This window comes from Halichoeres trimaculatus, unplaced genomic scaffold (assembly GCF_033239565.1).
Source record: "Halichoeres trimaculatus isolate MK-OKI-2021-1 unplaced genomic scaffold, fHalTri1.1 fHalTri1_scaffold_17, whole genome shotgun sequence".
Classification (NCBI taxonomy): Eukaryota; Metazoa; Chordata; class Actinopteri; order Labriformes; family Labridae; genus Halichoeres; species Halichoeres trimaculatus.
The window spans coordinates 18,655,199-18,668,514 of record NW_027437195.1 but is presented as its reverse complement, the minus strand read 5'-3'; the positions used below and the strand labels follow the sequence as shown (position 1 = coordinate 18,668,514).

The 13,316-nt window shown below is 41.2% G+C and overlaps 1 protein-coding gene across 7 annotated transcripts in view; it reads right to left on the bottom strand.

Annotated features, from left to right (window-relative positions):
- The window catches only part of nkx2.2a (NK2 homeobox 2a), a 35,992-nt gene that overhangs the window by 2,382 nt on the left and 20,294 nt on the right, over positions 1-13,316 (bottom strand). For 2 of the 7 annotated variants that reach the window (XM_074691733.1, XM_074691730.1), the window contains exons 2-3: positions 7,968-8,300; positions 6,330-7,330 (exon numbers count right to left, since the gene is read on the bottom strand). In XM_074691733.1, coding sequence (XP_074547834.1) covers positions 6,750-7,330; positions 7,968-8,232 — 846 coding nt within the window. In that variant the 5' untranslated portion in view covers positions 8,233-8,300 and the 3' untranslated portion in view covers positions 6,330-6,749. The other 5 variants (XM_074691729.1, XM_074691731.1, XM_074691728.1 and 2 more) reach the window with 5 other exon arrangements.

Here is a 13,316-nt window from a genome sequence, read left to right as displayed (position 1 = left end):
TATCTCTGCTTTCAGTTTGTGTGTCAGCTGATCTTAATGTGCACATTTTTGAATTCTTACCCTTGTGGGTTAAAAATCCTTCTACACACATAAAGAGTAAGATATCAACTATTGTTTATGAATTTATAATTTTTCTACAGATGCACTGTGAATAACTAGAAGGCATTGTGCGGCAGCGAAGCAAAGTTCCTCTCATTGTGTTAAAGAAAGTGACTTGTAAAAAGAAAAACTAAAGACCAATGCAAACAAAACAAGCCCTCTCATTGTGACAGTGTGTGTGTCAAGCTTCTCCCTTCATCTATAAATGAACTTGAACTGTGATGGATGAATGGCTATATATTTATAATTTCACAGTAAAGTACCAGTCTGCACACCACTGAGAGCAGGAGGAAGCTGAAGCTGCTTGAGTCACATTAAACTGTTAATAGGTCTCAACAACCCTTCTTTTCGATGGTCACATTCATTTGTCAATGACTGTCAGGGAAGTAGACGAGCTATCCTCTGTTGGATCAAAGACGCATGCTGAATTCAGCTTGCTGTTTGTTTTGTTTCAGCTCAGAGTTAACACAAAGGGTTGTAGCACCTGGTGAAATCTGAAATGCTGCTCGAGTGCGCCCTGAAGCACTGAAACTAAAGATACATGCAGTGTAAGAAAGAATTTTCCCACTTTTTTTATAAACCCACAATGAAGAAAAAAAACAGGATGATTTCTAAAGTGGTTTGTTTATTTATTTACAATTTTACACATTTTGCAGTCATGAAATAAAGAAAACTGATGGAAGAGAAAAACCCAGCCTGAGCCTCCTTCCCCACATCAGAACATAACAGTCTGTGTGTGCACTCTGCCTTTTCCCCTAATCTCTACATTCAGCAAAGTCAAGAACCCTAACCCTCCTTTTTTTCCACAATGCTGACTCCAACCTGGCCACAATTTTAAAACTGCTCTCTCAGCATCTCCCCGGGTCATGTTTTGTCTTGTCTAAGAGGCAAATGAGAATGTAGGCTAAAAAGCATGTTCCTGTATTCCAGTTTGAAAGATCTTGTTCATTGATTCCTACAATTCACACTCTGATACTCAGATAAAATGTCTCAGGGATTTTTTTATTTTATTTTTTTTATAGGTTTGGTTTCTTGGCTCAGCCGTTCTTTGTCTCAGATTCAAATCCAGATCAACCTAGTAGCTGCTTTCTACAGTCTTTACAAATGAAGCCTGGCAACATACGCTCACATGGAAATTAGAAAACTTAGCCATGAGGGTTTTAAGATCTGATGGAAAATTATGAAACATTTTTTATTTTTTATGTTTTTATTTGAATTATTTTACTGGTTACATGCAAAAGTTGTACAGATGAAAATATGGGTTACACAGTGTTGTATGAAATAATAATAAACAGACCTGTTTTTATTATTATTATTTTTATCGTTATTATTGTTTTTCAAATGTCAATGTCATGGTAAACTGTTGGCTGCTAGAATAAAAAATATTTAAAGGTTGGCAGATAATCCATCATCAATACACTGTCTACCAGCTCATGTATTTTAAAATAAACAATGCAAAACTAAATCCTCCTTATTTACCATAAGAATGTGTTGCAGGCTGCTGCAGGTGTGTACTGTTTTTCAAGTTTTACTATTTGAACATTTTATTATGTTAAATGATAATTGTTGCTTTTGCTTTTAAATTTGACCTTTGATAAGAATTAATAAAATGGATCACATTTTTATTAAAGGTATGACAGAGGGAGATGTGCAGGCTGGTTTTTCTGTGTGTTCCTCCTCAGGTCTCAGCCATCATGCTGCAGTTCTTCATCACCCACACCGGTCTGCCTCCCAGCTCAGCTCAGCTCAGCTCAGCGGCTCCTTCCCATGCAGATGGATGCTGATCTGAGTAGTAATACTCTGTAGACAGTCTGCCCCACTCAGTAAACTTGCAGATTTGCTGAGTGGATTCGCTCATGTTCACTCAGCAACATGCATCTTATCAACCTGCACACACACAGACACACTCACACACATGCTGCTGATGTCACCAGCAATGAGGGTGGATTGGAAATGTTTAAACACGCTCTGTTATCTGCCTTGAGAAATCTGGACTCAACTTTAGAACATCGATTTCTGTAGTTTCCTTGATGGTTGTCTCGCTCTCTATTTTATTTTTCCACACCGTCTTCTTTAAAGTGGTCCAAACTCTTGCAGTTTATACATTTCTCTCCCTTTTCCCTGCTCCTCCTCCTTCATTTTGAGCATCCCTCCACCCCCTGCTGTTGCAGCTTTCTAACCCAATGAGGCCCCCTACAGGTGTAAGCTCACTGATGCTGAACTGAGCAGGTGCATGAAGATGGAGGTCTTTTATTTTGTCATTTGACCCACTTTGTGGTGCTTTGCATACTTCTCTGCATGAATGGACAACAGTGCTCCGGCACTTTGCAGCCAGAAAATTTTTTCTTGCTGTATGTGATGGACATCTGAGTGACACAAGAGGAAGAATTCAGTCTACCAATCAGATTTAAAAGTGTTTTAAACAGATCATTTGTTTTATTTGAATTCTTGTAGAAATGTTCTGACATTTTTGCTCTGAACACTTTTTTGCACCAAAATTTGCTTTCTCTGATCAATTCTGGTAAAGAGGAAATAAGTTGCATTGATAGGAATCCAGTTACAGCTGGAGATGTTTGGTTTAAGTCTTCTTTGTTGTGGAAAAAAAAAATCTGTCTGAGCTTTTCCTCTAAAAAACCTCACTCCAGCTCCATTGTTCACTCTCACTAAAGTAAATAAAGCCTCAGCAGATTTGTCCCCCTGTCCTATTGCGCCACATCGTGGATGCTCCCATACACTCTGGCTCTCCCCCTCTGTGTCTGTCATGGAAGCAGCGCTATTAGCACCTAGGCTGGGAAGTTTGTTTTCAAGAGCAATGTGATTATGCTCTCAAGACCCTTTACAATGTCACAAACAGCACTCATACACATGAAAAGACAGTCAAGTCTGCTGTGCTGTCTGTTCATTAAAAGAACATTGCTCGGTTGTGGCACTGTGTGCTAGCTGGAGTCAGATGAAGTTTGATTGCCAGGCATTTGCAGGTGAAAGCTGCATGACGCCAACTGCAGACCTCTGCTTCCATCTTGTGGCCACTCAGTGTAACAGTTCCTCCTTATCCTCCCCTCCCCTCCCTCCTCCCATCCATCCCTCTGTTTAATATCGGCACCGTGGCGAATCTAATCTGGATCTCCTTTAAGGCAATAAAACCCAGATAGCTTCCTTTAAATGAAAAGCATCGCTTATTATAGCTTTGAAATCCTCGTTTATTTGGCGATGTGCGTGATAGAAAAATGATTCATGTCGAGGTTCAAATGGGCAGGATGACGAAGATCCATGGTGTCCCAAGTGCACATTTCCTCAAGTATTGTATTCCAAGGTATATAATAGTGTTATCCACGCAGGTTGAACTGTGCTGCACGCCGCGATGCTTGTTTTAATGTCGCCTGCTTTATCCCTCCAAGCAGCCAAAAGCAATTCCCGATAAATCTGACCCTGTTGCTGAGCTGGTGGAGGAGTGGAGTGTCATTTTCTGCTGCGTTAATAACAAAACACGGGTGCAAAGCGAGTTTTGTGCATCGTGAAGTTTACCATGGCGGATTTTTACGCTGCTGGTATTTTTGTTTTGCTTCAGTGTGCTAACACAGCGGTCTGTGGATCCCTGCCAGGCGAGAACAACACAATAAAAATATATTTTTAAAAAAATGTCTTGAAAAAAAAAAATAAAATAAAAATCCAGATTTGGAGGAGCTATGGAAATATATCAAACCAAATATGATTAAAAGGAAAAAATGGACTATATTTGAATGTGAAATAAAAGTATCATATTGAAAAATCCTTGGGCACTTTCTCAAAAGCTAATGTAACCAATGTCCAGGCAGCGGAAATTTGCGCATAAATCCTAAAAATAACATCTTGCATCATCTCAAAGGTTTTGTCCCTTATGTAAAAAAATGGATTGTACAATACCAGTTTTGGTTTGCAGTAACAAAATGCATCAAGTCTCCACTCCTGTGTTTTTGATTTCGTCACTCGTTTAATGTTTTTGCTGTTGTATTTAAGAAACATCCAAGAAATGCAATCTTCAATTGGTGCAGAATACCCTGTGACTCATTTCAACACCTGTCACGGAAAAATACATCCAAAAGGGTTTTAGTGGAGGGCAAAATTGTGTCAAATATGTTTCCATGCCTATTTTAGAAATCGGCCCACGCATGCCTGTGAGCTCAAAGCAAACAAGGAAGAGCACTGTCTGGTATTTAAAAATACTTTTTTTGCGCTGTGAGGAGCGACTTTTTGAACAGACAAGAATCAGCCTTTCACTGTGCAGAATGGGAGATGTTGGGAAAAGAGAAATGAGAGGGCTGTTGTTGGCATAGCTCTATCAAGGAAGAAGGACTCCCTGTTATCTGTGAATGGGGCTTCTTTTCTGACCAGAATAGATATAGCACGAATTTTTAATTCGTTTTTCTTTGAGAGACAACAATGCTTCATTTGAAAGCTTGATACAATTTGGGGTTTGTGAAAGATCCTTTTCTCCTTGTCCGAGCCCAGCTGCCCATATGGGAGACAACGTGTGCAGCAAAGATCACAATGGCACCAAGTGACAGGCGGGACAAAAAGCCCAAGGATGCATCTCCCTGACTCTGAACAGCACCAAGCAACTCTGTCAGTCTCTCTATCTGCACTGTCTACATCCTGCTGCTCGTTAACATGCACGCCTCTAACACCCAGCAAAAAGCAGGCCTGGCATTTTGTCTCTGTGTTGTGTCGTGTACTACATTATGCAATGATAGAGTCTCAAAAAGTGCCTGATCAGAGAGGGCAGGGAGACACAAGGATGTCTGCATTTTTCTTTTACGCACGATTTTTGAAAAATCGGTGTTGTCTTGGATTTTAATAAAACCCTCACGGAGCAGCGCTGTGAGCAGGAGGTCACGAAAATCAAATGGTCACAATAGTTCATCATTTTTGCGATACATTAAAAAAAAATCCGTCCTGTATGGCTCGTTTATTTAAATTTAATGTGTAATTTTTGTTCATCGAGAAAAATTAAAAACAAAAACACAAGTTGCTGATTTATTTGACCTACAAGCTCAACCAGTGGCGGAACACAAAACCTTTCTGTCAGGGACAAATTGAGTCTGTGTCGCCCACAAAAGCAGTAGCCCCTTGAGACTCAATTCTGTAAATAATTAGCAAATCTGCCCAATTTGGCTGTTTGTTCAGTGATGATAGGGGCGACTCTAACATCTGCTGTGGGATTTTTTTTTGTCCCGGGACAAACAGAATGCATGGATTTTTCTACCAGGTTATCATATTTACCCAAGATATTGACTGGAGGCTTATAATCCGCAGTGCGCAGCGGATCACTGGGGAGCCATTTGTGCTTTTTTTGGTTCCGCCTTAAGGAACACGGAACCTGACAGGGCAGAGTATATTTAGTGTAAAGCAACATAGCTTTCACGTTCCATGATCATGTGAAAAATTACTTTATTGGGAGCCGCTTTTAGTCTTGCGCATTTCAGCCCAGCGTTGGTCAGGGTTAAACAAAGAAGGCTGGTGACTCATTGATCACTCCTGCTCTATTTGCAGTTTAGCGCTTAACAAGATAACAAAACATTTATTGCATTAAACGATTTTTTCCCCCCTTCCGTGGTCTGCCACTTTACACCTTTAAGGCTGGAAGTGGTGGGGAACGTTGACAAAAAGGAGAGCTTTTCATTCAAAAGCTTCTTATGTGGAGAAGCCCCCTTATATTAAGTGAGTGGATTTCAGTCCCATTTCACAAGTGACTTTCGACTCAATGTGTGGGGTGTTTGGATTCAGAAAAATATTCCCCGGATTAGATTAACTTGAAAAGAAAGGGGCTGAAGTGCACTGGAGATTTATGCCCCTTCTTGTGCCACAATATTGAGTCTGATTCGTCGTCTTCTTTTGTCATGTTTAGCGCTGTTTTTTTTTATTTATTTATTTGTTTCAGATATGATCATTCGAGTAGGACACTTACAGAAGGCAACCTTCATTTAAAAAAATATTTTATTTAAAAATCCTCCTAAAAGTGAAGACTATCTAGCCATCAACGTGAGGCTGTGTCGTTATTTACAGAACACATCAGACTGAACTCTCCCCTCAACATGCCTCCCTTATCATTTTTTTTTTAATGTAAATATAAATATTGGATGTAAACATCGGCCGATCCTCAGCTACACGCCCCCCAAAATCTCCCCTCTGTCTCTCGACTTCGACATTTGCCACAGAGTATTTACAGGAAATAAAAACAAAAGGAAAATAGCTGAAAAGTTGCCAGTGTTTATTCCAGGCCATAAATATTTTTCGGTCCATAAAAGAAGCAAGAAATTAAAATTTCTATAATTATAAAGTGGTTCGTACGTGCTGATAACACGAAGGGACAAAAGAAAAAAAAAGAGGAAAACATCTCTACAACCAACACACAACATACTTTACAAAAAAAATTCACAAGAAGAGCATTGACATTCTCAATAAAATCTATAAGGGAGAGGTTCGGACCCAGTTCTCTTAACGAAAACATGTAAACACGGCGCACACATGAGCCCCGAATAAAAATGATGTATATATATATATGAGTCAAGCTGCAAAAATGAAAAGTCTTTTGTTTTTTGTGTTTTATCTTTTTCTTTGCTCTGTGGTGAAACTCCCTATCGTGCCTCCAAGCCAAGTCTCTATCATTTCTCTCACCAAGTCCACTGTTGCGTCTGCACCAAGTGATGTGCTGTGGGGAACTGTGCCGTGGCCGCGGCGCTGTACTGCGCGTTATACTGCATGTGTTGGAGTGACTGGGCACTATAAGCCGAGAAGGGGATCCCGGCCTGAAAAGTGGCCGCCAAGTCCTGAGCTTTAAGAGTGTGACAAGGCTTTCCATCCCTGACTAAGACGGGCACGGCCACCCGCCTGGGAGAAGGGAGATGGGTCACTTCCATACCTTTCTCGGCCCGGGCTCTCTTCATCTTATACCGGTGGTTCTGGAACCAGATCTTCACCTGGGTCGGGGTGAGGCGGATCAGGCTGGCCAGGTGCTCCCTCTCCGGGGCGGACAGGTACCTCTGCTGTCTGAAGCGGCGCTCCAGCTCGTAGGTCTGCGCCTTGGAAAACAACACCCTCCTTTTCCGCTTCTTTCCGGAGTCGCTGCCACCGCTGCTGGAAGTTTCCTTATCGTTGTCCGGCGATTCGTCGTCCGCGGACGGCTCTGGGGACTTGGCCGAGTCCTGTGAGCTGGCGGAGAGGCCGTGCACTGCGGCAAGAAACGGGAGAAACACTGTCAAAATGTTATGTTGTAAAGTTCTTAGAGATGTTTATCAAAGCATCAAGCCAAACAATTATCAATCAAAACTTTGGAAGCTTTAGTGCGCATTACGGAAAAAAACCGATTGATGATTTAGCACTTGCCAAAACAGATAAGAAATTTCTGAGTGATTGCATGAAACATGAAAAAAATCGAACTGATTTAAACGCTTTGCTGTGATTTTAGAGTGAAAGGCACCACAAAATTGTCCCTCAGCCCAAATGTGCACATGCAGTGCGAGTCAGTGAAGCATTAAAAGGTGCATTGTCTGCCTGTAAATCCCCCGCAGAATGTTTCTCAGATTTTGCACCGGGGCAACACTCTGTATAACTTTCAGTCTTTATTCAGTTTTCTTTATCGATCAAATTCTCACGATGCTAAGGAAGCGGACCCAAAACACTACATGCATTTGTTGAGCTGTAAACGCCTCTGGAGGAGCGCAGCAGTGCACGGTGCATAAAGATGAATGCTGCACGCCACCCAAGGGCACCGTTAGGGTGGAAAGGAAGGCTGCATGCCACGAATTATGTCTCAGCGTAACGGCATAGCTTTAAAATATCACAAAAGTCACACTGACACAGATCTAGAAGGAATCTTAGACTCTACTTACATGAATACTGAATACTGTCCGTAGTTGCAAGCCATCGTGTGTAAGGATTGTCACTACTGTCATAAAAGGGGTTCTTTAAAGGCAGATTCTGAACGTTTTCTAGAGGACTTTGCACCAAAACTCCAGTGGTTTTTGTCGTGGACGCGGTCTCCGATCCCTCCGTGTCTTCCTCCGCACCGGTGATAGATCCATCTTCGTCATTTGTGTCAGGAAGGTCCAAAATGTCCTTTACAGAAAAGCCCGTCTTTGTGTTGGTCAACGACATATTCTGGTGGAGGGGGGGAAATATGCAGGGAAAAGTTGCCGCACCAGCTTCTCGCACAATCCGCTGTTCTGAAACAAAACCAAACAAAAAGAAGCTGAGGCGATGTTTCAGGAAAAATGGGATGAGTAAGAGTCGCTCTACGCTGAAGTACAGTCAAAGCAGCCTCTGTGGATAACCATTGCCTAAGCAAGTAGCTGTGGATTCAGTGTCTGTAAGTCCAGGAAGACTGCCAAAGTGGCTGAAGTGCTATATGTGGCTCATGGATACTGTGCTACTGCTGGGTGCTAGAGGGAAATAAGCCATTACCTTGTCCGATCAGTCCATATAAGGTTGGTCTCAACACATGAACCTGCAGTGAAAAAGCATTAAAACACGCGAAAGGTTGGCCACGTGTGGGCGGGTCTTAGGAGTCAAGTGGATGAAGACAGTGTTTGCAGATGTGAAATTGTGGGTTTTGGGGAGATCCGAGCCTCTACCATTGGTGCTTCAGAGCATGATGAGTGGTATAACGTGTCAATTAATTACAAAGACGGGGAGGGCCTTTTTTACACCCTATTTACATACAAAGAACCTCCAAGTAGCTTTATTCTCACAATACTTAAAAAGCACGTTTTAACAAATTGCTCTCACCGAAGCTTTTGCCTTTCCTTTTAGTCACAAATGTATTAATATATTTTAAAATAAAAGCGTTCATTCCGGGGTTCGGTGCGCAAAGTTTGTCCTCAGCGGTGGGAACCACGAGCAAAAGCGGCTATTGTTCAAATATTCGGGGATAATTTATGTAAACCTTTTGTGTCAATATTTTTGCCAGGGCTTAAGGACGAGAGGGAGTGTTGAAAGTAAAGCAGGACTGTTTGTCTGAAAACGTAATGCAAGTGTTTAAGACAGTAGGCCAATCCAAATGTGATACTGATAATGAGGACTGTAAAAACATCAAACATAATTAACAATAATCGATTTATTAATGATGTCTGTGATTAAAGTTATTAACAATATAGAATTGATACAAATGATAATAATATTCGGAATGACTTATATCTATAGATGGATCCGGTTTGCAAACATTAACACAAAAAAAATGGAAAAGAAAAAAAGAATTAAAAAAAAAAGTTAAGGCCGGACTGAATTTTCGAATTTCCTGATTTCATCCTTGTACATCTTTTTAGAATAAACCTCACTGTAAACATGTTTTATAAATTTTTTAATGTTTTTTTTTTCTAATGAACCTCCCAGTTTTCGTAGTGGCAGCGCATCCTAATATTTGTTTTCTGTCCCCCTTTAAAGTGCTCCCTCCTGCTCTTTCAGTGGAAATCCGAGAATCATTGTTGCTTACTTTATTTTCCTTCCCTTCAAGACTTTCCCTTTCGTTCTCCTCCCTCTGCCTGCTCTCCAGTATGTGATGTGGGTGACAATGTTTCGCGTTTTTTAGCAAGTCCTCTGCGCATCCTGGGTGGTCGGACCCGGGCAAACACAAATACAAACCGATTGCTAAGCTGCAGACAATGGGGGAAATGTAGACAAATGTCCGGCTCCTGTTGGAAGCTTTTGTCCGGCTGCAGTTTTTGCATTTATTTCAGGGGCGAAATAATAGATGATTGACGCCCCGCGCACAATGCTTTCTAACTGTTTGGAATAAATCTGAGGTTGTTCCTAGTTGTCATGGCATTCAACTGCTTTCAATGGACTATCTCTTCATTCAATTCCTGGATCCTTCCACAATATTAAGGAAAGTCCTTCATCTCAGCACACTCACACACATACACACTTACACACGCAAATACACACTTACACACACAGTCTGCCTCTTTTTCGAGGAGAGCCAGAACTATTGTGTCTTTTGGATTCTTTAAGTTCCACACATTGTTGAATTAAAATTGAATCATATAGACAGAACGCATGTAGCAATTTATAAGTTTTCACTTCCGTGATCTTTTTTATTATTTTTTCTATCATATACCTCTAATTAAATGGTGTTATATGCGTGGATTTTGATTTTAAACATAATAGAGGTATGATAAATGTAGAGATTCTTCCAGATCAGAGTTTCTGATGTCTCTGCTCCATGTTTATAAGTGCACCTGACGCACAGGCCGGAGGTAAATATTTCACCAGGCTGGCAGAATTAATCACAAGTCTCAACATCCCACAAAGGCTCCATTGAGCTGAGCAGGCTATATGGACAAACTGGAGCTGCGCCTGAGCCTCTATAAGGCAGAGAGAGGTTACTGACCTGATCCACCAAGTAATGCTGCACTCCTAAATCCGACATGTGAAGGGACATCCAGCCCGCAGCAGACAGCCCACAGAGCTTTGCGCACCGCGGAGGAATGGCCCCTGCTGCAGCCTCTGTGCGCATCTCATCAGGAAACTCACTTGGCCCATGTGGGACATTATTTCACTCAGACTTATTTAGTGTAAGTAGCCAATTCAGGGTTGTGTTAGAGCACATAGGCCTATCACACGTGCCATTCTGCCTTGCTTTTTCTGTGTGTGGCACGGTGACAAGGGGGAAGTCACAGTAGGTTTGGTGACGGTGCAGGGGAGCGCACTGGGCTGCAGACTGTGGCCAGTGACTGGGGATGTACTATTTGATCAATTGAGCCGAGGGTTTCGGCAAGAAGAGGTAAATGTGCACAGGCTAAGTGGACGTCCTCCACTTGGAGAGCCTATCGCTCTGTGTTTACCTGTTTACTTTCACAGGTAGTTCAAACAGGCCACGTGCCTTTTCGCTCTGACAGAGGCCAGTATGGAGACTGTTGATGCAAAGCGGGACGAGTTAACTGGACCGGCGACGGAAACTGGTCACACTCAGAGAATCTGCTCAGGATACTTCAGGCTGAGATTCATTATGATTTTATAATATTTATCAATTGTTAAATGCGTGCCCGGATTTCAGACTTACTTTCCCTACTGTAGGAATTATTATTATTATTATTATTATTATTATTATTATTATTATTATTATTATTATTATTATTATTATTATTATTATTATTATTTTCTGGTCTTGCTCGTTTTAATGTTATTTTTGCCGTTATGAGACAAACATTTTGCATCCCATGTGAAATCTGAAAAAAAAAAAAAAAAAAGATAGAAAAAAAAAGACTGACATGAATCTTTGTCTCAAATTTCTTTGGATCCCAAGATTTCTCCCTTTTTATTGGTAATCCATTTTCAGCCTCTATTTTTGACTAGGTGTCTGTAAAGTATTAGTATGTGTTGGGGGTGTTAAACCAAAGAACTGGTCCAGTGAAAAGGGCCTCTGAGCTGCAGATGCACCAGGATTTAAAGGACAAAGCGGGACACAGGGCTGCTGCCTCCCATCAGCCGCCTATTTGGTTCAGCTGACATTAAATCTTCAGCTCTGACACTAAAACGACACATTGTAAAAGTATTCCTCATTTGACTTCTGTGCGTAAAACTGCACAAGTCCAACCTTTTATGTGATCATTGCTGCTATAATCATGCTATCACCATTTTGGCCACTGCTCCCATTTTAATATAAAAGCAACCGAGCTGACTGGCTCATTATTAAAGCTCGTTACATTTTTCTGATCCCAGCTTTGCAATCAAACGTACAGCAGAATGGACTCATCCAAAAACAATTAATTTTTCGGATGAACCCCAAAAAACCGGGCCCCGTCTGATTAATTATAATTCCCTCCTAAAAATTCATGCCCACGATTGTTCCCCAATAAGTGAAGAAAGGGCTTTTTATATTCTTGATTAAATAAATCTTTCGATTGAATGCACAAATAAGAATGCCGCAGGAGAATCCATAATAATGTTGATCATTCCCTTCTTTAATCGCTGAATTTCAGCGTGTTTGGAAGCCTCAGGCTGGGAGTTAGTCTTTGATAAAGGTAACCCCGCCTGCCTCAGGGTGCCCGTGATAAATGTACAGAGTGACAAGACCGATTTCCTCCCTCAATGATTAAAAGCCTATATATAATATGCAGGTAAAGCGGGTCTGGTTTATTTATTACGGGGGCTAAGCCATGGCCTGGGGAGACATGGCTTCAGGCTAGAAATCATTTTGAAGCCCGTTTTTTCCTTTTAACAGAAATCCAGGCACCTTTTCCTCCAGGGCAAAAGTCTTTATTCGCCTCCTTTCCTCTAATGATTAAACATGTCACGGCGAGATTATAGCAGTGTGCCCGTGCCCGGAGGAGATGCCTTCATTTGTTAAACCACCAGTTTATTTGTAACGCTGAATTTCATGCCACGCTGTGCCATTCGCCTTAATCTTTTCCCATGTAAGACGAATTGCTAAAAACTGCTTTATTATTTTTTAATCACTTCCTTTTTCAGTATCTTGCTGACATTGGCTGGGAGGGGGAGACACGGCCCAAGACTTTGAGACTTCTTCATATAAATCAGAAGGAGGCACGTATAATTTGTAAATGTTTAGAACATTTTAAACCACAAATAATCAAATAATGATAATAAAAAATGAATCATCCCTCCAAGGAGGAATTGATCTGTCCCGCGCTGGATGGCACAAGTACAGACAAGTTTTCCTTCTTGTTAGGCAGCCTGTGAGTGAGTGCAGTAATAACACCAACAGCTGTTGACATCTGTAGAGCTCTAGCGGTCTCTACCGGCACATTTCAGAAACAACAGGGGGTGCTTGTTTTGTGCATCCAATTAGGCAACTTATAATAGGCCATAATGTGAGGAATACATGCAGTGGCATCACACAGATGTTATGATATGAGGAATAATCAGCATTTGAGCTACTTTCTCTGCAGGCACACCCACATTAACTTCACCCATGTCAATTCTGAAATACGCAGATGTTTTTTTTATCCCAATAAATCAGGAGGTGAAAGCTCATGGACACATCATTAGCAAAAGATGTGTGTCTGATCCACGTTAGGTTTTATTTTTGTTGGATATTGAAAAAGCTGGAGGATTTTCTAAGGCAATATGTTAGTTTTGAAAAAAAGAAAGAAAATAGTTTTCCCTCTCTTTTTACTTTTTTTGTTTTTTACATATTTTCAGATACAGACATACGGTCTCTAATGGTCACGCAGGCGCAGGCCACATAAAACATTAGCAAAGCACTAACTGCAGACGTGAGT